Source organism: Perca fluviatilis, chromosome 4 (genome assembly GCF_010015445.1).
Source record: "Perca fluviatilis chromosome 4, GENO_Pfluv_1.0, whole genome shotgun sequence".
Lineage (NCBI taxonomy): Eukaryota > Metazoa > Chordata > Actinopteri > Perciformes > Percidae > Perca > Perca fluviatilis.
The window spans coordinates 18,104,123-18,130,369 of NC_053115.1; the positions used below are offsets into that span (position 1 = coordinate 18,104,123).

Genomic DNA, 26,247 nt, shown 5'->3' on the forward strand with positions numbered 1-26,247 from the left:
GATCCCACAAGATCATTTTGTCTGAAAGCCTGTTTTTAATCACAAATCTTCTTTCTGAAGTGAGTCTGACACAGACACAGACTGGTGGATGATGTTTTCTGCTTTCTACCCTTTCTGCTATATCTGGGCAGGTGTGCATTTGAAGGAAGCTACAGGATACCTTTAAAACACATTGTGTGTTACAGTTCTGGATCTGTAAAAGTATCAGCAGCCATCTCCATAGGAAAAAAAAAAACCTGCAAGAATCATACAGAATATGTACAATTGACATTTTTTTATTTAACCTTTTTTATCAAGAGTGTTTCAGCAGCAATAAGAACACTATACTACTACAGCATAACAACAAGACATATGACTTAAAAATCGAAACTAAACAGAAATGCGATTAAAGCTGCAAGCAGCGATACACAGGCCTTCACCCCTCCCAGCATGTCGGGGGTACTTGCCGGACACCAGTTGATGCAGCTGTGGATTTCATAACCATCTGATACTGCGTGCATGAGTTAGACATTATTTCCTGGGTGGAGTGCATGGTACTGGAAATGACGTATTGCAAATTTAGTAACACTTCCTCTGTCCACTATGTAGCGCTAGAGAGTACACAATAATTATACGTCATGTTTCTGTAAATCATGTGTAGACCATGCAGTTGCTAACACGGAGGATTAAAAAAACATGATAGACTCTTCAGAAGAGGTAATGTCTCCAAAGCTGAACGCTGCTGTTGTCTTTCTCGGTGACGTAAAACGCATCACTCGAGCTTCTGCGCGCGAAAGTCCCCGGACCACACTATTTTGTAAACATAACCATACAGAGAAATACAGAGAGAGTTTTGTGAAGCTGATAGGCTTAATTAGCTTTGTATCAACTCATTTGGCAATGGCTTGAATGTAACTGACGCTATTTAATATAAAATCGTTGCGCACTTAAGCATAATCTGGAGATGCCAGTAGAGCTGAGGTTGGCTAGGTTAACCACGTATTAATGCATTTCCAGCCAGCAAGGAGGTTATGATGTGTTTATTACAGCTCAATGCGTCCAAAAAAGATACATACTACTGTTTCTTCACACAAAAATATGCTGTAATAGTAAACATATTGAGGATGTAGTGCATAGCATGCGATTTCCGACAACAACCTGAATGACACCTTAAAACAACCCAAGAGTTATTTAAATCCATAAAAACTGACTATTGCCAAATCACCATCATATATGAGGCCCTAAGCTATTAAACATGGCATATAATAACCCTAATCCATTGCCTCCACCATGTCTAAATATAGCTGAATCTTTAAGAAAGATTCTGTGGAACCACCTCCTTCATCCCTCAAAGAAGTAAAATATTTCCTAGAGGACAAGAACAATCCAATATCCCACTTGACACACTTCAGGACTTGTAAGACAGCATTCAAAGGACAAAGTTGTTCTGAAGGCAAAGGATGGTATTTGACTATTTCCTTATTTTGTTTTTTTGTTTTTGGAAAGCCTTTTAGCAAAGCTCTGCTAATTTGCTCTGAGAATATACAAGATGAATTGCAGTGTTCATCCCTCTGCAATCTTGCTTAAAAGCACCTAGAGTGGCAGAACGCAGCTCAGCCTAGTTCAGTGAATGCACCTCTCTCTGTGGTCAAACTGTCTAATGCAGTTAGTACAATAAGAAGTTAGTGATGTGTCGTCGTTTTACCTTTCTACCTACCTACCTATTTCCCATCCATACAGTGGATGGGTGATGCCATGGGTGATTTGCTCACTCCTGTGGACACACGGGAAGATTCAACATTCAGATGTGCATTTTGCAAAACTCTTTAGAGGCAAAAGCAGAATAAAGTCAGTGGCAAAAACAACAGTCAAACTTCTAAACATACATCTAGTTTCCAAAATGTTAATCAAGCTGCAGCCAAACAAACCTATTTCACACTGTGGTTGGCAGCCGAGCCCAAACAAGTCATGTGTCTTATCGCATATGTCTGTCCCCAGGACAAGTTAATCAGGCTGTCTCCTCGGCCCGGTTTCATTTTAGATGAGATTCTTATATTCATGCCAGGCAAATCTACAGCTATCAGCCAAGCAAATACAATTCATGTATCCCACATTTATCTTTTAGATAGCTGTAACCTATCACCAGCGTCTAGTCAGGTGATAACTTTAATGGAATGAGTCCAGCAAAAATATACGTCTACTAATGCTACACTAGTCTTTCAGACAGGTTGTGCATTATGGATGCACATACAGTGCCTTGCGAAAGTATTCGGCCCCCTTGAACTTTTCGACCTTTTGCCACATTTCAGGCCTCAAACATAAAGATATAAAACTGTAATTTTTTGTGAAGAATCAACAACAAGTGGGACACAATCATGAAGTGGAACGAAATTCATTGGATATTTCAAACCTTTTAAACAAATAAAAAACTGAAATATTGGGCGTGCAAAATTATTCAGCCCCCTTAAGTTAATACTTTGTAGCGCCACCTTTTGCTGCGATTACAGCTGTAAGTCGCTTGGGGTATGTCTCTATCAGTTTTGCACATCGAGAGACTGACATTTTTGCCCATTCCTCCTTGCAAAACAGCTCAAGCTCAGTGAGGTTGGATGGAGAGCGTTTGTGAACAGCAGTTTTCAGTTCTTTCCACAGATTCTCGATTGGATTCAGGTCTGGACTTTGACTTGGCCATTCTAACACCTAGATATGTTTATTTGTGAACCATTCCATTTAAGATTTTGCTTTATGTTTTGGATCATTGTCTTGTTGGAAGACAAATCTCCGTCCCAGTCTCAGGTCTTTTGCAGACTCCATCAGGTTTTCTTCCAGAATGGTCCTGTATTTGGCTCCATCCATCTTCCCATCAATTTTAACCATCTTCCCTGTCCCTGCTGAAGAAAAGCAGGCCCAAACCATGATGCTGCCACCACCATGTTTGACAGTGGGGATGGTGCGTTCAGGGTGATGAGCTGTGTTGCTTTTACGCCAAACATAAGCTTTTGCATTGTTGCCAAAAGTTCGATTTTGGTTTCATCTGACCACAGCACCTTCTTCCACATGTTTGGTGTGTCTCCCAGGTGGCTTTTGGCAAACTTTAAACGACACCTTTTATGGATATCTTTAAGAAATGGCTTTCTTCTTGCCACTCTTCCATAAAGGCCAGATTTGTGCAGTATACGACTGATTGTTGTCCTATGGACAGAGTCTCCCACCTCAGCTGTAGATCTCTGCAGTTCATCCAGAGTGATCATGGGCCTCTTGACTGCATCTCTGATCAGTCTTCTCATTGTATGAGCTGAAAGTTTAGAGGGACGGCCGGGTCTTCGTAGATTTGTAGTGGTCTGATACTCCTTCCATTTCAATATTATCGCTTGCACAGTGCTCCTTGGGATGTTTAAAGCTTGGGAAATCTTTTTGTATCCAAATCCGGCTTTAAACTTCTCCACACCAGTATCTCGGACCTTCCTGGTGTGTTCCTTGTTCTTCATGATGCTCTCTGCGCTTTTAAACGGACCTCTGAGACTATCACAGAGCAGGTGCATTTATACGGAGACTTGATTACACACAGCTGGATTCTATTTATCATCATTAGTCATTTAGGTCAACATTGGATCATTCAGAGATCCTCACTGAACTTCTGGAGAGAGTTTGCTGCACTGAAAGTAAAGGGGCTGAATAATTTTGCACGCCCACTTTTTCAGTTTTTTATTTGTTAAAAAAGTTTGAAATAGCCAATGAATTTCGTTCCACTTCATAATTGGGACCCACTTGTTGTTGATTCTTCACAAAAAATTACAGTTTTATATCTTTATGTTTGAGGCCTGAAATGTGGCAAAAGGTCGAAACGTTCAAGGGGGCCGAATACTTTCGCAAGGCACTGTATATGTTTTAACTTAGCAATTCTGTATGCGCATCAGCATCCTTTGAGTGAGCGTGGAACTTGTGCATACTGTATGGGAGAAGTAAGTAGTGAATTCCTAAAATGGAGTGACATAATCCACTATACGAAATGTCAATTAAAGACGACAGCAGTCACAGGACTGTGGTCCTACACAAGAAACCAGTAAGAATTTATGTAAAATCTATGTAGCAATTTAACTTAAGCAAAGAAAATGGTAAAGGCAAGTCTTTATGAACACTTACGAAACGAAGATACACACTAAAACATATACCTAATGAGACACAGATGTATGACCTAGATTAAAAGGATATTGACAAGTATTTTTAAAAGCCCCTAAAATTAAATGCAAGGCAATCAAAGCCACAGCTAAATCCTAATTGGTGTTCAGGAATGTGTGACATCATAGTTTTCTAACTCAGTCCTGCCCACTTTCAAATCATGGAGAAGAGCACAGAAAGAAAAAAAAAACTATTGTAACTTTGGCATAACAACCTGTGATCATGTAGATCCTCATTGCTCATAGTAAGACGCTGATTTAAATAACTAGGTCATCAGGGCCTTTAAAGTACAGAAACTGCAAAAACAACATTTCCTGAAGAAATAATTAATTTAAGGATAAACTGGTTGTCACTTTAGGCTTGTCTCATACTTTGTCTGAAAATCATTCATTTATTGTCTCAAGCTAGCAACTTGTCTAACAAATGGCTTTCTACTGATAATACAGGAATACATTAACTAATAAATGTATTGTATGGGGACTATTTAAACCATTTAAGAAGATGACATGTCCATGGCAAATTAATCTCATTTCACTTCTTTGTAGGCTACTGGTGTAATTTAGTAGTTAGTGGAAGGATAAAAAAGGTGGCACACTGTGTGGTGAGTTGTGAGTGGTTCTCAGGAGAGACAGCAAAGTTGAAGATGCATTAAGTGCAGTGGATTGATCTGACATCTTTACTGCATCTTATTGCACATTAACTGGTTCAAAGCAGAGGGATCCCTAATCCAGTTTTGCAGTAAAAAAAAACTATACATTCACATTTTACACAAAATAACCCTGTATGTGTTGGTTGGTGAAGTTAGGTATTTATAAGAAATCAACAGTGACCAAGTGAACCCATTAAAGGTGCAATATGTAATACTGACAGCTAGTGTTTAAAATAGTTACTGCAGCACAAATTCAAAATACTGGAGATAGTCGTCTCCTCTGCCCCCTCCTCCCCAGACTCGAAGTTCAATGAGGTTGCCAGGCTGAGACTGCATCATCCACAACAATGTTGCTAGTCGCTTGTATCACATAGCCAGACATTACTTCACAGCATAGCGGAGTAGCTAACGTTAGATGCTGGCTATATTGACAGTCATAAAATCCCATACTCGCGCGGAGCTCTGTACCCAACTGACAGACACACTTTTTTGTCTTAGAATTACGTTAGGAACCGCTAAAAACACCACAACCTCGCCGTCCTCTCCACCCGACTGAACACACTTTATTGGCTTAGAATTACGGCAACAATCGCTAAACACACTGTAAACTCACGGCCCTCTCTTTCCGATTTGGCTTAAAATAATTCACAGTTGTCGGCTACGGCCGCTGAACAGGCTACATGTTGTAAACAGCCATGGCCCGCTTGCCTGGTCCTCTGGTAACGTCAGCAGTTAGCAGGGTTAGCATTAGCCTGGACCAGTTGGGATCACTTCACTGGCTGTCTCAAATGTTTTCGTTAGTAACTGAATCGGGTACAATAGCAATATAATTCAATGTGAGTACACAAATGTTGAAATTACATAAAATGCCCGTCCCTTGTAGCCGTGATAAATTAGCCTGAAGCTAATGCTTACCTGTTCAGGAGGAAATTAACCAACTCGGCGTCCTTTTGGGCTCTAAGCTGTCTCCATTTTTCAAATACATCTCCAATATTTACCCGGTGTTTGTTACGACTCTGGTCACTCAACTGTTAGAAACATGCTGTTTTTTTTTTTAGGTCGGGTAGAATCTATCTCCGTTGATCCCATTTCTATGTTTGCTGCTTTCATGGCTGTAGTAACGTTACAGCCGCTGGGTTTACGTTTTTACAGGTATATCTGGCACCCCAGCTTGGCCAACACACAGGCCCAAACACAAACAGACATTCCGTCATGGAACGGAAATTTCAAAAGGATAAAATACTGGCATTAGCATTGTTGTCGGAAAAAATAATATTTCAACTTAGCATGTTTCCTTAATATCTGATGACGCATTGGGGTCATTTTTGGATTTATTACAGTAAATATATTACATATTGGACCTTTAAGAACCATTACCCTTCCTTTAGTTGTTGTGTAACGCCCCATCAGTAGGCTGCACTGGTAGTGGAGCCCCAGCGCCTTCACTAATGGAGGCAGTGGGAGGACCTTCTCTCAGCTGAGTGTAACGATCTTAATGCTGCTTTTGCCATTGTTAATATTGTTGTCAGGCCCCTGCTCAGAGCAGCAGCCTAGACCCTCACAACTGATCTGGTCTCCACTGCTGTCCGACAGCTGCAGCACTGAGAAGATTAGCAATGGGTTAAATGTAATATCTGAGTGATCAGCTTTATCTCTTTCATTTTGTCTCTCAATCTCCTGCTGCCTTTCATTATAGCTCTCCCTCTGTCTGTCTGTTTTTTCTTTCCCCTGATATACAACTACACGTCTCCATTCCATAATCTCACCAGCCTTTTAGTATTTGCAGCCTCTAAGCATAGCGCACACTCAGCTAACCCCCTCCTTCTTTCCTAATGCCAGCATTAGGGAGTAGTTGCATGCCTGAGGTGCTGCGGGGAAGAGAGGGGAGCACAGATGAAGCGGGTGAAGTGATGGGTTGAGACAGGAGGGCCCAGTAGCAGGGGTAGAAGGACTGCTCCGGCCCACCTCTGTAGCTCTGACAACGAGGATAGACACGGCACTGCCAGGGGCCCCTGGAGCATCGCTAAAGCTTGTTAGCATAGCCACCAGGCGTTGAAGATGATGAGTTCTGAAGAGGTGATTAAGCCAATGCCGAGGTCCCTTGTAGGCTTCAAAGCACATTCATGCACAAGGTAGGAGAGGAAGGGCATTTGAGTTCAATTTGGTCACTGTGCTCCTAGATAGTCATTCATCATAAGAGCTGATATTGCTGCCGGTGGAGGCTGGGCTTGGAACAGATCGGGGTTGACCTCAAAGACATCTCATGAAAAATGAACACTCGTGGTGCATAGAAGATTAGCAGAATAAGGCACATGCAATGCAATTCCAGTGTCAAAAGGTGCTTTTCATTGTAGATTTCCCTAGATTTCCTGTCAGTCTCAGGTTTAGAATCAGGAAATACAGTACACAAATAATGAAACTTTAATGTACAAGCAGTTGTGAGAGCATTGTTCTGGATCTTTCAGCATGTCTGTGATATACAGAAGTTTAAACAAAGTGTATGCGACTCTAGCTCAGACTGAGCCCAGAGCCTGTTGCCAAACACAAAGGTCCCAGAGATGAGAGTGAGTGGCATTTAAGCTTCCAAACCAGCGAGCCATCTGTGCTGGGTGCCACATAATCTCAACAGTAAGCAGTCATTGCTGTGCATCACATCATCTTCTTGTCTTCTCGTCTACCGCAGCACAGTCACACACTGAAATTTGTCAAACATGTACCACCTCTTTAGAAATACAGGATTTAGGTGTAAAACCTTTGTTTCACCATTTCAGTCTCTGTAACGCTAATTTATTTATCAGACAAAGTTAAAAAGGCATTGTCTCGGTTTAATCATCCAACAAGGCTTACTATTCTCAGATGGCACTTATTTGTGTGGGTGGATCTTTACAATGGTGTGTTGGGGTTAAGCATCGTACTCAAGGGGATCACTACACTGCCTCAACACGGATTACAAACTCAACCATTAGCTCCTTATACCACACACACACACACACACACACACACACACACACACACACACACACACACACACACACACACACACCCACCCATCTCCCTGTCTCTGTTTTTGTGTGTGTCTGTATCACCTCTTACAAATACTTTGTCTTATTATGTGCAGGGGTTTTAAAATGCTCACCCTGCTGTTGCTGCTAAATCAACAGAGCGTAGACTGAATCAAGAGGGCTGAGTACCCGTGTTGCAATGTCAACTGCGAGCGGTTCAACCAGGAGTAATTGCCAATTCAATCAATGTGTCAACAGCAAGCAGTCTCCAACTGGGCATGTAGGCAGGAGGTAGAGCAATGCAAGCTGAGGAAGAGGACAGAGAAGAAGGGTGCATGTGTTGATCTATTGAATCAAATTTGTGTTAATATAATCAAACAAAACTTGTGAAATATCAAACAGAAATAAGAATTTGAGAGAATAAAACTCACTGAAGCAAAAAAATCTTCCTTGAGTCCACTGTTAGTGTTGTTGCACCTGTTAAGGCGGGACAAATTACACTTTTGTCATCCTTATTGGTAGAAAGAATTTGTGACCTAATAAGTTCTCATCAAAGCTCTGGCCCACCTTCAACCTGAAAAGAGTCTAATCAGCCAGATAACTGAAAACACCTGTTTGGGTGTTCAGAGGCTTTAAAGATTATTTGGCAGCCCCCCTGCAGTAACTCTGAGGACCCCCTAGGGGTCACGGAACCCCTGTTGAAGAGCTCTGGTTTACACAATTACACAAATAATTTGTTTACAAGTTAGAAGTTTTACTTTGAGATGACTTTTTTTTTGCTTCAGTGAGTATTATTCTATGTAAATTCATTTATGTAAATTCATTTTATTAGGAATAACCCCTTGAGATGTATCATCTCGTTTTCAAGGGGGTCCTTCTCTCAAATTCTTCTTTTTGTTTGGCATTTAAGAAGTTTTGTTTGATTATTTTGTCACAAATCTGATTCCATAAAGAAACATCCAGACTACAACTGAAACAAGAGAGGCAAGAGAACCAGACAACCACATTTTCACCTGTGCCAAGTACATAAAGCTGTATTATGTAAGAGTGGGACAAAACATTTGAGAAAGAGTTGAAATAAAATAAGGTACAAGCCAGCAATGAAATATTTCTGCTTTTGGCATACTGGCAGTTTTACAGTGAGGTGAGTCAGGATCACACAGTTCCCCCATTTAATACATTTGAAATAAGAGAATAGGAGGGTGACGTACAGTACAATGATTTGTGTGGGGGTCCATATTGTATGTGTGTGTGTATGTGGGTGGTTGCAGAGCACAGTACAAGATGGTACCATTAGCATTTTAAAATAGGAGTCAGTAGCATAATTCAATATATGGATGGTTAAAATAACAAAAATCACAATAATATGTAGTTATGGGTAATCATATTATTTTATTTACAAATTATCAGTTATTTATCTAATATAAGGCTGTTGTTCTTGGTAGTCTTTGAACTACAAATAAAACCTTTTTAGTGTCTGTATTCACAATTACAGTGAACTGACAAATATTGCATTCTTTGTTATAATATTACTCAAGACCCACTGTGTGTAATGTGTTAGTTCCCAGTATTGAGTTTCAGTGGGCGTGAATACATGCATTCTGGCATGTGCAGCATGATACATGTCGGCGTGTGAATCTGAATTATTGTGTAAGTAATTTATGTGCTTTGGCTTTCTACAAGCACATACTGTATAGTGCATGCAGCACAAAGAATATGAAAGTATTAAAAGCCTGATTGAGGCCGGGTGGGTGTTTGAATCTGTGATGGTGTACCATCATCACTTTGGGAGCAGCCAGGCTGAGCATGGCAGGCTTGGATGTATGATGCCGGCAGCCATCTGGCTTTGGATGGGACTCCTGAGGGAGACACAGGCTGGTGCCAACCTTCAGAAAACACTTCCAGCATGTTTGAGAATGGAAATGACAAGTTCATCTATACTGTGGCTCTGTGTGAGAGCTTTGACACATTTGCAAAAAAATACATGTTTTACATAAGTTCACTGTACACCAAGTGTGTCTTCAGGGGCACTGCAGTCTCAAGCAAATTGTAGTCCTGAATGGAAAAATAGAAATCAATAGAATTTCTATCATTAATTCAAGACATGGATTTAATCTGTGTATAGCTCTCAGTAGCTACTGGATATGAGCAATTCTTCAAATTAATCAACACTATGCTCAATTTGCGCAAAGAAATGTTTAAAAAAGTACACATAGTTTTAAAAGGGTAAGTTGTGTGCTACACAATATCTCTGCTATTTCTCATTATCAATATTACATCATGTGCTAAACACAGTTTACGGCATCCTATGTACTAGGCACATAAAACTGAGCCAATATATAGTTACAGCGGACGGTGTTACAGACTGTTAAGGTCTCTCTTTGCAGTCTCTGAATGTAATTGCTTTGTCACAGTTGAGAAAATTACAGAATGAGAATGTAAGTGTGCCCATGTGTGTCATGAGGAAGCCATCTTCCTCATATACAATAAATGCATGCTGGTAAAGGTGACATAATGAGCAGGTAAGTAGTAGATAAAAAGTAAAATAATTAGTCATTTGTAGATAAATATGTTGCTGTAAACACGTTACTTAAAGAACTTGTTTCTGGCAGACCAAATCTTTGTGACCAAGGACCAGAGCCAGGATAGACCACAGGTAGAAGTAGTTCAATAGTGTATTTAGACTGAAGAGGCAAGTCTAAATGTTGGAATAAAACTGCTCTGAGTTGCCAGCAGAGTTAATATGTAATGTTTGATATGAGGGACCAAATATATGTTCTGAAAGGGTAAGTAGACTTTTTGTGAGTTTAAGTACATCATTTGATTACCTAATAAATCATATTGGATTCTAACACCAACCATACAGCCTGCTCCTGATACTCAGCAGCATACAAACAAACGCCTGCAGTAAAACTAACATGCACCTGCAAGTTTGCATTTCTCACACTGCCCTTATGTGACATGAGGAATCAAACACAGCACTCTCCCTGCTCCACACTGCATGAACTATTTATTATGTTCTCCCTCACTGAATTATTAATGAACTATGTTTTCTGTTTCTCTAGACATTTTCTACAGTTCTGTGAAAAATTCAGTCCTTTAACGAGCGATCCACTCAGGGCCTCTGTCGCGCTATAAACAGAGGCCACACTTCTATATCATAATAATAGACACACTGAGTCAGATCAGTACACCTGCCCAACCGTGGGAACAAAATGTTAGGCATATGGGAAAAATAATTTCATAGTGGCACTGCTGGGAATTGAAACATAATGTATGTATGAAAAAGTAAAAAGTAAAAGCTAAGGCCTGGCTGTATATGCCTCTGTGGGCTGGAGTAGCCTGCGCTAGTGGAAGGAGAGGCAAGCGATTCAGGGATGAGGATTGACATGCAGCGTACTGTAAATCAGATTGAGCAGCAGACACTCCAGTGAAAACATTTCATGTTCTATTTGCAACCATACTCTGGGGAGACGGCAATGACACAAGGTTGGTTTTAATCTCCTTGAGAAGCATAATGGGGGAGGAAACAGTCCCAAAACAAGGACATCTTATTTACTCAGAGCCACACATGACTTTCAGCACTAATTGATGTGAAATATTATGCAAAGCAACAACCACTTCCTCTCACTCATTATCTCTGATTCTCGCTCTCTTCCTCCTCCTCCTCCTCCTCCTCCTCCTCCTCAATCTATCACCTCTTTCCTTTCTCTCCTCCTCTGTTCTTCCACTTGTTCTCGCACAGACGCTGGCATTCATCGTCTCGTCGCAGATTAAAAAGGGGCAAAAAAAATGTATATGATACATCTCAGCCTAATTTGCTCTGAATTAATTACGCAGTGTGTCACTCATGGGGTGACAGAACATGTATTTTTATGAATATTAAAATTTTTCTGATTTCCACAAGCGTTTTTAAAAATCCTCGCTAAGAACCTTTACAGAAAATGTCATTACAGGACGTCTATTACAAGTCATGCTTTAGGTGTGACATGGTAAAGGCGCTTAATACGCAGTATTTCAGAGTTTAATTAGAATTAATTTAGGTCAATTTGTAGAGATTTGTTTTTACTTTTTTGTTTGTTTGTTTATTGTTTGTTTTTTATTTATGTTTATTATTTTGTCAGTGCGGAACCTGTTTAGGCAACAAAACTACTTGGTTAGGTTTAGGAAAAGATTGTGGTTTGGGTTAAAATAACATTTGTTAAGAAACTTGCATACTTAACTAATGCCACGTACTAAAAGTACAAAACAGAGAAGACGGACTGTTAGTTTTGGTCTTTTCATGATATTTGTTGATACAAAGTTTCTGCATGTTTCCCCAAGTCAAATTTACTAGACTTTTTAAGACCTATTTTAGACCATTATTAATTAAATTTAAGACCTTTATCACAATATAAACTATAAGCCCTAAATTCAGTTTTTTCAGTTACTTGCACTTCCCCAAAGCTGAAGAATAAAATCAGTTTTATGTCTGTAGTACAATCCGAAAGAGACTCGCGCCAATAACACGAAAGCTGATTGGCTGCAAAATAAGTTGCATGTTGGTCTCATTTGTAGTCTTAATACAGCAAAATGATATTTGGACTAGCGAAAGAAAGAACTACAACACCATGGAATAAAAACAAAACAAAACAGAGCATTAGAGGTAGCCTTGCATGGACATAGACCTTTTTAAAATGACTTAAGACCTAGAACACAATACTTTTTAAGACCCTGCGGAAACCCTGTGAAAATAACAAATATATTGAATATCGCTAGCCTTGTCCTTATATACAATTCTAGTACTGTAATTGGTAAACTGTTGTCACTACCCAGTTGTTCAGCCACTGAGCACAGATTAAAAATTGAGAAACTGAGAAACAGAAAAGTTTGGAGAGATTAGGAGAGGACGAGGAGGAAGAATGTGGCAAACAGGCTGTGGAAATCAAGCTGAGAAAACTAGATTCAAAGTACAAAGCCTCACACCATGTCCAAATGGTTCTCACCCACTCTGGAGTGACCAACCTGCCAGCTCACATGGAATCGAATGACAACTAAAACTGTTCACAGGTTTGGAAAGAATGCACCTTATGCTGGATTGAGGCTGCAGCCATCTGAGCACCAACAAAAAACACACATAAGTAATAACAGAGTCTCTCATGAACACAGAGCAACAGCAGTCTGTAAGTTTTTGTAGACTCTCAGCATCTTAGCAGCCAAGCATGAAAGGGACGCCTGACAAACAAATTATCTCTCTGTTTCCATAGCGATCTATGAATGGCCTGTGCTAGTGCCTGTGACAACCAGATGCCTGGGAAGACAAGGCTCGCCCATAAAAAGCCAGCGTTCTGCCGAAAGCCTGTTATTACTGCTATCATTCAATTGGACTTGATTTGCATAATTAAACTCTGTTATTGCCTGGCTCTGGAAGTCTACAAGTCTCTGCTCTCACCAACTGGATTCCTACCATGACAGAAGACCAGGGGGTACTTCAGGTAGGAATATACCCTCAGCTGACCCCGAGCTGTGATTAATCAAAACTGAGATTATCCATTAAATTGAACTTGATAATACTCCGTTTTCTGTAGATGGGTCATATATTTCTGTGCAGCTCCGGGGTACAGTGCACACTGATGAGGTGAGTCACAGCCTGGACTTCACTCTGGTAACTACATGAAAGGCCCTGACAGAGCAGAACAGAGCAGGTCCTGACTGAGAAACACAGAGAGAGAGAAAGGCAGGAGAAAAGAGAGGAAGCTCACAGGCTTACATAAAGCACTGTGGGCTCTATTTTAACGATCTGAAACGCAAGTGTGAAACGCAAAACGCAAGTAGCTTTGTGGGCGGATCTCGGGCGCTGTTGCTATTATACCGGCGGGATAAATGACTCTTGCGCCCGACGCAAATCTTAAAGTGATGGTTCGGAGTAATTCACCCTAGGGTCCTTTGCACCATGACCTCGAGCCAAACACCCCCCCAGAAGCTTTTTTCACCTGGGTTAACAGCGAGTTATTAGCCTTGAAGTGTTATCAGCTAGATATAGCTTAGCGCAGGGGCTAATGGACCCACATTTGTATCTCGTAAATTACCCCACTAATAATGCCCGAAATGATACCAAACGTCTACAAGTAGTACAAATAGGTTATGCTCTCATAAAACGATGGATTGGAAAGTTTGTAAGTACACCAGAAGTTTATGTAAATTACACTTGCCTGCTGGCTTCTGCTCTCTGCTGTTGTTGTTGCTGCTGTGAGACGAGTGCTTAGGGCCGTCTACAAATTACAACACCGAAAAGAGATGCAACAAAAATATTTATTAATTTAACTTTTTTTTTAAAGTAAGTGCTGTAGTATAACTAGCAGGAGACAAGTAATAATTGAGGTAAGTTTGGAGACATTACCTTATTTAATCATTTAATTAATAAATATTTTTGTTGTAACTCTTTTCGTGTATTTGTAGTAGCACCTAAGCCTGCCTAACAGCGGTGCAGCCGCAGCAACAGAAGCGAAGCGAGCAAGGCAAGTGTTCATAAACTTCTGGTGTAACTTACAAACCTTTTACTTTTTGAGAACATAACCTATTTGTACTACGTAACATTTGGTACGCTCATTTCGGGCATTATTAGTGGGGTAATTTACAAGATACTAACGTGGGTCCATTAGCCCCTGCGCTAAGCTATTCAGCTGATAACGCTACTCTAGCTAACTCTCCCAATGTTCGATCCAGGTGAAAAAAGCTTCTGGGGGGGTGTTTGGCTCGAGGTCATGGTGCAAAGGACCCTAGGGTGAATTACTCCGAACCATCACTTTAAATGGGTTGGTCTGAAGTAGCTAGGTGTGGTTTGGGTGTAACGTGAAAATAACCAATCAGAGCATCATCTCACATTCCCTTTAAGAGCAGGCGCACTTGTTCCATGGCGGATTGCTATTATGACGGCAGATTTACCTGGCGCACGCCAGCGGGAGCTGTCCGGGATGCGGCAAAGAAATAAATGCCCATCTTGTCCGGGTGGCGATGTTGCTGCGGCCTCTCGGGCGCGTCTCCTCAAGTCTGGAGAGGATTGCTGCAGCCATGGAACGTGGGCCTCCAAACGCACCACCTGCACCTGTTGTGCCCCTTCCTCCTCCCCCAACTCCATCTCCGTCCACCCGCTCCATCAGGAGCGCATCGCGCATTGCCACTCCCGGACCAGATTCCGCCGGAGTGTCCAATCCCACCGTAGTTCAACATCACGTCTCCTTAAGTCCTCTAATATTTCCTCATTTATGTTATCAACACATCCATGATTCATGGAAATGTGTAAAACACAACAAGCCACAGAGAATGCTGCAACTTTTTGAGGACTGTACTGTAAAATGCCTCCTGATCTATCCAAACACATGAAGCGCATTTTCAGTGATATTTTTCTTTGTAATTATGTATGGTTTTCAAAAATGTGAACTGCTGTAGATGAGAGAAGTGTATGCGCGTTGTGCACACGCTACATTATGGCCAAGCATTCGTCTCTAAAATAGCATCTGAATAACGCGCTACTGACTTTAGACTAGCGCCACTGACTTTAGACCAGGTTTTTCCTGGTCAGTGGCAGAATTGTTTTCTGAAACTGCAAAATAGCACCACGTAACGTTTGCGCCGGAACACGCCTCCTCTTTTCAATGAACCGCCCCCGGGAGTGCAAATACATTCCCTAATTTAATTAATTAATTTAATCTGTGGAGGGAAAAGTCTGCTGTGCGTGGGGTGCAAAATAGGAATGATACATGCGTCGGTGTACAAAGTTAATTGCGCTGAGTGCAAGATAGGGCCCTGTGTGTACAAGCTGCATACAGAACCTGCAGCTTTAAAATCCCAAAATCAACCCTTCTTTGCATGACATTTTTTGAAATACTTTGTTGATCCCTCTGTGTTAAAGAATGAGAGTAAACAACAATGGACCATTCTAAAAAATAGTAAGAGACAATAGGAACCAGCACAGACATACAAAAGGGGGATCATGAAGAACCTCAGAGACAGAGCAAACAGAGACAATTGACAGCACCTGAAGCCAAATACTTGATAGATACGCACAAGAACCCTCTGTAAATTGTAGCTATTCACTCCAAGACCAGGCGGCAACAAATGGATAACAACACAACCCATTCAACTGCACTATGACACAGCATTTTTCACAAAAACACGTCAATAAATCATTACATTTAGTGAATCCATGGTCTGCAGACACTTCGTTACACACAGCTGAAAGCCAAACAGATCAAATCAGTCTTACCTCGACTAGGTGTGGAGTGGGATTGAATCCACACATGTTGCACACTTGCTGATGGCACTGTGTGCAGGTGTTGTAGTTGGGTTGTTCTGCTACGTTGCCGATGTTGAGGTTTGTCTTGCAGAGAGGACAACAAGCTTTGGGTTTAGAGGAGTCTGGTGGAGCGTGCTGTTGTTGCTGCTGAGCAGGGGCTTGAGGCCCTTGCAGTGTCGGCTGAGGTCCTGAGGGTTTACTCACCCCAGGCCCAGGACCAGGAGGTCCTCCTGGTTTGGGCGCCGTTTTGGGGGGCTGTTGTTGGGGTTGAGTAGTCTCAGATATAAGAGTGCTGGCTTGGTTAAGAAGAGAAGCACCAAAGCCAAACAACTTCCCAAAAGTCTGCTCTGGAGGTGGGGGCTGCCGTGAAGGGGAGCTCCCTGCACTGCGAGTCTGGTCCTGGCGGGGTTGATGTGGTTGGTGGGCGGGAGAGTTGCGGGACAGATCCGGCTGAGACGGGGCCTTTGCCATGCCGGGGAGAGCGACTGCCCCTGGAGGGAGCTTTATTTGTTGCTGACCTGGGCCAGCTGGACCAGTCTGTTTAGTAGTGCCAGGCGCAGGATGGGCCTGTGCTGGAGGCTGGGCCTGAGCTGGAGGATGGGCCTGAGCTGGAGGCTGTGTCTGAGGAGAGGGCTGTGTCTGGGGTGCAGGCTGAGTCGAAGCATCAGGTTTAGGTTCTGGTTTGGCTGCATGAGAAGGAGAGTGTATCTGTTGCTGACTCTTGGAGCGTGGTGTGGTCATGTCCATCCCCAACGCTCTCTGCATCTGACAGTTCAGACACAGCCACTCCTGAACCTGTGAAAGAAAAAAAGAAAAAAGGAAACAATGACGATAAGCTAGAGCATCTAGTCTTTATCTTTCACTATATAAATGACTGTGGGAATTAAAGAAACAGTTCGACATATTGGGACATATGTTTATTCGTTTTCATGCAAAGTGTTGGATAAGAAGACACTCTCATGTCTCTACCCTTTGTACTGATTAAACAAACAAAATAAGTGTTAATCAGTAAACTTTAGAGGCACTGGTAGGCAGATTTGTTTACCTTTAGATGGAGCCAGGCTAACTATTTCCCCCTCTTTTCAGTCTGTACCATATGCTAAGCTAACCGCCTGCTGATGGTAGCTTCATATTTACTGTGCAGACACAAGAATGGTATCATCTTCTAATCTTAATTTAATTTTAAAAAAAGCAAACATTTCCCAAAGTGTCAAACTAGTCCTTTGATTAAAAAAAAAGTTTAACTGACAGGGCTATTGTAGATGATCAAAAGTGGGTGAATTATTGAAATAAGTCAAGATATCTTTAAAAAAGATTCAGTAACTTGGTTGTTTGCATCTTCTCCCTGCATTCCCATGGGTTCCTAGTGGATGCTCTACTTTCTTTCGACTGCCAAAAGAGATTCAAGTAACATGAACTAAAAACTCTAAATTGCCTATGGGTGTGAATCTGAACATGAGTGTGTTGGTCTGTTTGTGTGATGGACTGGCTGCCATCCCTTCCCCTCATCCAATGCATGCTGGAACAGCCTCCAGCCTGCTCTGAGTAGGAAACATTGTCTATGGAAAATGACTAAATGAAAGAATAATTGTGAATGATGTAAAATATCTCATTGAGGAGGGATTTAAGCGTCTCTGTGCTGTTGCATGGACATTTATTGGTAAAAATCATTCACCCATAAACAAATGCGTAGAAAATAAATGAGACAGACAGGGTGAATTCTGGACATCTTCAATAAATCATAGCTGCCCCTGATTTAGTACACTTCCTCGCATATTTTCTGTGTGGCTCTTCCCTTTTTTGCTTTCTTCTACATTCCTACTCATTACACAACATGTTCCCTTTCTCATTAAAATTCTCACACCATTATCTTCTTGTTCCTCCTGCTGTTGTCATTTCCTTTATGCCTTTGCTTCTCCTATCTCCTGCTCCATACAGGCACATAAGAAGGTGAAAGTCAGAAAGAGGCTCTGGTGATGGCACATGGCCCTGTGTGGTAATTGGCATCCTGGTGCTTTGACAGTTGCCACACTATTGTAGCCGTCTTGGATTCGTGGTTATTACATAATGCCTTAATGTATTATAAATGCAGTCAGATAAAGGTTGAAAGGAGGGTTGGGGCTGGGTTGGAGGTCTGGGGCACAAAGAGCGAGGTGGGAGGCCTGACCGCTGGCTTTTTTGTCTTTATACCTTTGGGTAAAAACTCCCTTTTAGTCTGTAAATGTGGTTTCATAAAGATTTTGTTTCAGCTTCAGCTGAGAGTCTTTAGTACTTCAGAGGACTGAAAATAAAGGGGAAGATCTCATCACTTCTGCTGTGGAATCAAATGTCTCTGCAAGCCTCTGGCCACAATAGATTGATTCACAAACAAGCTCACAAACAACACATCAACATCACACAACTTTACATTGACTGTATACTAAAATACTATATTAAAAGACGACTCATTTCCAGTGGACAATAATAATTTAATATTTAAAGGTCGTCTTAATATGTTTGCCTCTAGTATTTGTAATTGTACGTTAATTATATCCTGAATTGTAATCAAAGTAATAACTTGTAATTGTTGTTTTACTTCTTTATTGTTTTAATTGCAAAAGGATAGTGACTGCCTAGAGCGTTGTTCCATATATTATCTGTTAAGACATTTCATACACCCTAGCCCAGTAGTTGTAACTTAACAGTTTAACTACAGTGGTATGAGTCACTGAATCTAAAGTGTAGTATTGCTCCACATAATCCTAAACACTGACTCACTGCTGTGCTTTGACTTTAGTTAAACAAACTCAGAGCTGATAACACCTACATTTGCCGTAGCATGATAATCAGACTGAACTGCCACTTTGTTTCACTCCATTGTTAATTGATAAATATTCGCCAATTGAATTTCAAGGAAAATCAAGAAGTGGGCAATGATTGAGATGAGATCTGGAACCAGACTAATTTTGCTGGCCTCCAGTGTAAACGTCCTTGATGAAATGACATAGAAAGTGTTCTTGGTGTGCCCTAACATTACCATTAGGTATGGCTACAGGTGTAACAGAGCATACGTCAGACGACATTGGTATCTAGTCAGAAGTACAGTAACCATTTAACTGCCTGTCTCCTTTTCATGCAGGAAAACCAGAACATAAACCTGATGCTGCACCCCAGACGCATCCTGAGACACAGCCTCCAGCACAGGCCCATCCAGCGCCTGGTCCTAACAAACAGACTGGTCCAGCTGGCCCAGGTCAGCAACAAGCAAAGCTCCCTCCAGGGGCAGTCGCTCTCCCCGATATGGCCAAGGACCTGTCCCAGCCTGATCTGTCCTGCAGCTTTTTATTAAAAATTGCATTGTTCACTGCTTTAAAATGTTTAGTAACCTCTCCACCTGCTTTGCAGAATTTCTCCAAGTCAGTCAGTCAGTCAGTCAGTCAGTCAGTCAGTCAGTCAGTCGGTCAGTCATTCAGTAAGTCAGTACAGACAGAGTAAGTCACAGGCTCAGCAGCATCTTAGCCATGTGTCTGGCTCCCTGCCAATCCTCAGTATAAAGAGTGATGAGGCCATGGTTTTCACTGTCGATCAGGAAAGCTGAGAAGCCGGGAGCAAAGGTGAACCCCGGGGACAGTCAGAGTAATGTGGACAGTGAAATAAGCCAACACTGGAGCAACACTACACCATCCAACACTGGACTCTTTATCCAATCAGAGGCAAGTGGGAACTCCTCTTTCCATCATTATTATTGTCCTTGATTTTTTTTCACCAAATTATAGTTAGAATAATCATATTAAGCCCATTGGGGAAAAAACAAGGGCAGCTATTTATCAATTTCCTCGTGTCTCTGCTTGCCTCCGCCTCATCTCTCCATCTCATTCCTCTCTGAGTCCCCCTTGTTATGAGGCAATCATGTGGATCTTTATGAAATCTGATCTGTATCAGCAAAAACAAGCACCCTGCACACTCTGTCTCCTGCCCTCCTTCTCTATCAGCTCTGTGTTGCAACCCTCCATCTTGTTCTCCTTCACCCATCTTTATTTCTCCTTCTTATCTGCATCTCTCGAATCACATCACTCCCTCAAACTCTCTTTCTCCATCTCGATCTCCATCTCAAGTATACATTTTTGATGGCTCTCATTCAGCCTTGCTTTCAAACATGGATCCAATTTCATGCTTGCGTATGCTTGTGTGTATGTGTGTGTGTGTGTGTGTGTGTGTGTGTGTGTGTGTGTGTGTGTGTGTGTGTGTGTGTGTGTGTGTGTGTGTGTGTGTGTGTGTGTGTGTGTGTGTGTACAATAGTATGATACTCGTCAGAGGTCATAAGCCGGGACCGTAGCTCACTGTTCTGCGAGAACTCAGCGTCTGCCAACAGGATGCTTGAGCAACGTGGTTTCATGAAGATCAACGACTTGCTGCCAGAAATAGAACCTTTTAGCAGCAATGGCCCACAGAGACTTGGATATGGCTCAAATAATGAGAGCAAAGCATCTTTGGCAACACACACAGACACACACATATTTACATGTTGAATTTTATTCTGATTATCTGATCATCTTCATCAGCAACTGTGGCTCTAACTAACGATTATTTTTAATTATTGATGAATTTGGAGATTATTTTCTTAACTGATTCATTGTTTGGTTTATAAAATGTCAGGAAAAAAACACAATCAATCGCAATCACAATTTCCTACCTGACGTCTTCAGGTGTAAAACAACACTAAAAATGTAAAGATATTCAGTTAACGATCACTTTTGGCATTTCTGCTTAGTAAATGTTGAAATAATTAATTGATTATCAAAACAGTTACTGATTCATTTTCTGTCGATCAAATAATCGATTAATCGACAAATTGTTTCAACTCATATATCAGCTATGAGTTCATTAAATCTGATGCATGGCTAGAGTTTATACAACCCAAAAGAATAGAGCAACTAAAATGTTAAATGCTTATAGATCTCTTCAACAAAAGACATGTTGACATGTCAAAGTAGGAAAAGCACAGGTTTAAATAACAAGATTAATGATGGCTGAATTCCATTTAGCTGCTTCAGTTTCAGGGTTCTGGTATTGTGCATAGTGGCTCACTGTTACACTTTCATGACTTACTGGGACATTTGAGTAGAACAGAGCTAAGAGTTAATGTTACTAGTAAACCCTGCGTTTTTCCTACTTTGACAAGTCAAACTGTCTGCTGTGAAAAGGCCTGTTGCATATTTAAGAGCATTTTATTGCTGATACTTGTATATATTTACTTGGGTAAAATAAAAATAAAATAAAAAACTGTGATATTGCTACTTTTACTTAAAGGCCTATCCAATCTGTAATTTTTCAACCACATACATTTTAGGGACATTTACCGAGTTTGAGTTATAGATAGAAAATCTGCATTTTTTGTCTTTTTTCACTAAATAATTCAAAATATCAGCGAGTTAACTCATCTGTTTATAGGCGTAATAACAGCATCAGAAAACATCAATAATAATAATAATAAGACTTAATGTAGTCTAGAGTCACTGTGTATAACAATAAAAGACATGTCAAAAAATTAAACTCATAGTAGATTCCAATCCAGTATTTTGATTTTTGATGGTGGGGTAAAACCGTTGTTTTAACATGGATCACAAATTGTGGCTTTAAAGATATAATATGTAATATTTCTGCATTTAAATGTTTAAAAATGACTATGTTTTATATTTTTAGTTGTGTACTTACATTATCCTTAGTGTTTCCAACAGTGTTAAAACACAGGAAAATCTGCAATTTTAATTTAATGACACAGACCGTGATGTTTGGTCGCCTGTAAAATAGCATCATATAACCTTTGTCAAAGAATTGCACTCACTAAGCATAGTTTTTTTCATTAATTACATGCTACTTGGCAGCATGGTAATACATCAAAGACCTTAATTATTGATAGGATATTTCAATACTGATCCAGCCTCCTACATGTGCTAGTGTACGTTGACAAGCTGGTCATGCTAATGCATGGTGGCTAAAACGTATGGTAACGTTATAAGGTTGCAACAACACACTCATAAAGTTATGTCTAGTATGATTGTTTTGACCACGGTCACCAGCACTGGGCTAACCCAAGATTAAATTCACTACATTTGCTAATGCTTTCCCTCCGTTGCTGAAAAAATCCGAGAGGAGACTCTGCCATGTGACATATATTATCATATTGTGGTTTTAGGCCAATGTTTACTTGCTTGCTCACTAACTGGTCAGCTACCAAAATAGAATAGAAACTTAGTAATTATGTAATAAACACTGCAGCTGTTTTACTAGAATGACATAAATAAACCTTACAAAACGCATCATGAATGAAACTTTAATATATTAACTTGTCCGTGAACAGATACATTTTCTGCGGCGATCGTGGTTTAATATTATAATATTGTAATATAATATTGTATTGTATTACATATTGTACAAATAATGATCCTATTAAGTTACAATTGTGAGGAGTAGAAGAAAACAATGACAGCTGAGGAGAGAGGTAGAAGGGATCTTTGCTACACACACACACACACACACACACACACATACGTTAGAAGATGTAACACTGCATACATCACACAAGTGCACAGAGTTACCCACTTTTTGTTCTCAAGTTTTCAGCTGTTGACAGGAGTGAGACATCATGCACTCCATCATCCCCCAGGAAAACTGGATAAAGAACACACTCTGATACAGAATCAAACTTCAACAGAACAAGAACGCAGACACAGGAGGAAGCTCTGTCTCGGAGATCAAAATGCAGTATTACCATGCAGTATGTACAGCAGCTGAGAACTGCAGTTTGGGGATAAGGAAGCTTGGGATGCTGCAGTTTATCAATTCCTTGCAAATTGGGCCAAAAGACATTGAAATTCCTCCCAATGCCTCTCTCTTTCTCTCCCCCCATCTCTCTCTCTCTCTCTCTCTCTCTCTCTCTCTCTCTCTCTCTCTCTCCCTGTCAATTTGCCTCTTTCTGCCTCTGCTCACCCTACACATTGCCAAGCAGGAAATGGCATTCATAAAAGGAAGGTCAGTATAAATAATGAGTGATTGTGGGAAAACCACATTTCTAATAATGCTGTTTGTTGAATGTCTTCACAAGGTGTGCTGGCGCAGTGCGGGGAGCCACGGTGTTACTGAGGATGCTGGAAAGTAGTGCAGAGTAGTAGTCGGTCAGTGATTTGAGGGGGGATAAGGGGGGCTGCCATCCCCCTTGTTAGTAAAATGTCCAAAATTCATAACCCTTGTTAATCTGCTGATCCTTCATCTGACTGAGGTTTGCACAAGTTAGAATCTATGGCCCTCGACCATTGGCTCTGAAATATCAGTAGCCTAACTGTGTATTGATAAATCCATGGCGCTTTCCATGGTGCTGAAGTAGCAGACAGATTTGTATCGCGACTTTTTCTCTGAGTCCCGCCCTTCTGTCAGTTTTGTCTTGGACATATAATCTTCTCTAAAGTATATAGCTAAGGGGGGCGGGGCCTCCAAAAGAGTCATTCCTGGGGCCGTTCACTAGTCACGGATGAACAAAACGAACCGTCCCCCCTGTTAAAAATTATCAAATTGCCTACTGGTGGTAGTGTATAACATTATTTGTTGATATGAAGTAAAGGAGATGGACACAATTTAATGAACACCTGTGCAGGTTAATGCAAACAAATACTATAGTGTATCTCTGCAAAAATATGCTGCTACATGGCTTGACATTAACCTTTTTACTCACCAGCCACTGTGGCTAGTGGTTTTCCAAAGTTACTAGCCACTCAGCCTTTTCTCTAGACGAATTTGAAATCGAAATGTTATTGAAGGTGAAAAATTATTTTTGGATCCGGACCGTGATTCGGATCCGCTTCAAAATGGAATGGGTTCTTCCTTGGCCCATACTACACCATTCCACCAAGTGTCATGAGAATCAGGGCAGTAGTTTTTATGTAAAACAAACCAACAAACCAACAAACGGATAAACTGAACCAAAAGGTTCAGCAGAGGTAACAACAAAAACAAAATAATATGTTGTTTTGTACTACCAATTGTTGGTAGAATTTTAAAGACTGAGAGTTAAGAAATAAACATGTCAGACTCAAAAGAATAAATAATGCTATATATAGACTTTAGATGCCTACTGCAAAAAACTAGTTCCCAACCTGAAGCACTGGCAGAATAAAAAGACACAAACAAATCACTTGAATATATGTCACAAGATGTAATAGTAATGCTGCTGTGTTGTTACACAAATAATGTGTGCCATATACAGTTTGGTTAACTTTGGAGTTGCATAAAAAATAATGAATCACCATCAGTCACCATGTTTCAAAAAGTGAGCTTTCAATGTGTTTATCCTGTGTTATTGTAATACACTAGCAATCTTCAGAAAATAGACTAATCAAACACAGGTGCACCATCTAAATTCAAACAGATTGACAAGAGGTGATGGTGCCTATGATAACCTGCTGAAGAGCACAGCTCGACTGACTATAGCAAGCTGAGACTTTAAATGCAGCGATTTAGAGGGTAATAATCAAACCAGTGCCCCAGATTTATTCTCTGGCAGTTCTCATTGCAAAATATTTTGGTATATTCAAAATTCAGCATGTAGTGTCTCAGCTGGATTCCTGACCCAGTTCATACTGTTTGTCCACTTAAAGTCCCAGTCAGTCAGTGATTACAGCCTGGTGCACTGTGTGAAACACTGTCACCGAAACACTGACATTTAGTAAATAGAACTTACTGTACATGTTCAGTGATTTACAGTAAATAGCATTAGAGATATCTCAAAACTTTAGGAACAAATTATTTTAAAAACACATGTTGTAATGTCTGCTAAGAAGTCAGACTTTTCAGCATGCTGTCAGAGTTTAGATGATCAAACCATTTAATCTAAACTCTTTAATCTAATATATTTGTTATTTATATATATATATATATATATATATATATATATATATATATATATAGATAGAGAGAGAGAGAGAGAGAGAGAGAGGCATGGTTTTATGTCGGTTAGCCTAATAGCTGGTTTGATTTGCATTGAGAGATGATTTTATGGAAATACCCCATGCCAATCTCTAGGTATGGTGAAGGGTATGTGATGATGTGGGGCTGTTTTAATTCCAAAGGCCAAGGGAACTTTATCAGGATGCATAGTATCCTGGATCCATGAAATAACTGGCCTTTAAAAATAAGAATCTGCCTGCCTCTATGGGAATTTAACAAAGGGGTGTACTCACTTTTGTTGGCAGCGGTTTAGACATTAATGGCTGTGTGTTGAGTTATTTTGAGGGGACTGCACATTTACACTGTTATACAAGCTGTAAACTTACTACTTTACATTGTAGCAACGTGTCATTTCTTCAGTGTTGTCCCATTAAAAGATCCCATTAAACTCACTTTTGTGAGATACTGTATATTAATGATATAATAATTATTTGAATATATACTGTAAATAAGGCATGATGTGTTTAATTAGGGAAAAAGCTTTAATTCTTTCTAAAAACGCACAGCCTCAGTTGCTGTTAACTCAGCAAATGACAAACAAGCAGGCTGACTACTACCGTCTTGATGGTGGGAAACCAAGAATAAAACTACAGCTCACCTTTTCCTCCCAAATACTTTTTCAGCAAAACCTCTGATGATTACCAGTCCCAAAAACAAAATGATTAAATCATTCAGAATATATTTTTTCACTCATTCATTTTCTCAACATCTTCCAGCACACACAAGGCAGAAGACAGACAGACACCTCGACACCAAAGAAACTGAAAATTCCCCCCAAAACCTTCTCCCTCAAGGACCTGAACTAGAATGGTATTTTTTTGGCTTTATGTTAGGGTAAAATCTCAAGAAATCACATCCTGATTCTCTACATTCATCACATACTGTATATCAACCATGGCGTCCTTGGCTAACATTTAACTGCAACACATGAGAAGCTCTAGACAATACTAGTGAGAGATCCATATAGCAACCATTATTGTCTTCCACTTTGCGAGATCTAAATGTCATTGAATCTCTTGTGCCACATGATGCAAAGTTAGAGGGGGATTAGAGTTGTCTGATGCTAAATATTTAAATTAATTCGAAGGGACTAGAAACCAGGCTCTGGCTCCCTTGAGGTATAATGGACTTATTCTTCAATGATATGACCGCATCATTGTAGTTTTAATTTTTCACTTATTATT

General features: G+C 40.5%; 1 protein-coding gene and 1 long non-coding RNA gene across 2 annotated transcripts in view; both read right to left on the reverse strand.

The window, feature by feature from the left end:
* The window catches only part of bsnb (bassoon (presynaptic cytomatrix protein) b), a 74,843-nt gene that overhangs the window by 34,114 nt on the left and 14,482 nt on the right, over positions 1–26,247 (reverse strand). Inside the window, 1 exon segment of the mRNA XM_039797849.1 lies at positions 16,055–16,879. Within this exon segment, the coding sequence (XP_039653783.1) occupies positions 16,055–16,879 (825 nt within the window).
* LOC120557485 lies at positions 7,053–8,380 on the reverse strand. The gene is made up of 3 exons (XR_005638973.1): positions 8,241–8,380; positions 7,944–8,115; positions 7,053–7,502 (listed from the first exon to the last, which is right to left on the reverse strand). It is a non-coding gene; the product is annotated as an uncharacterized LOC120557485 (long non-coding RNA).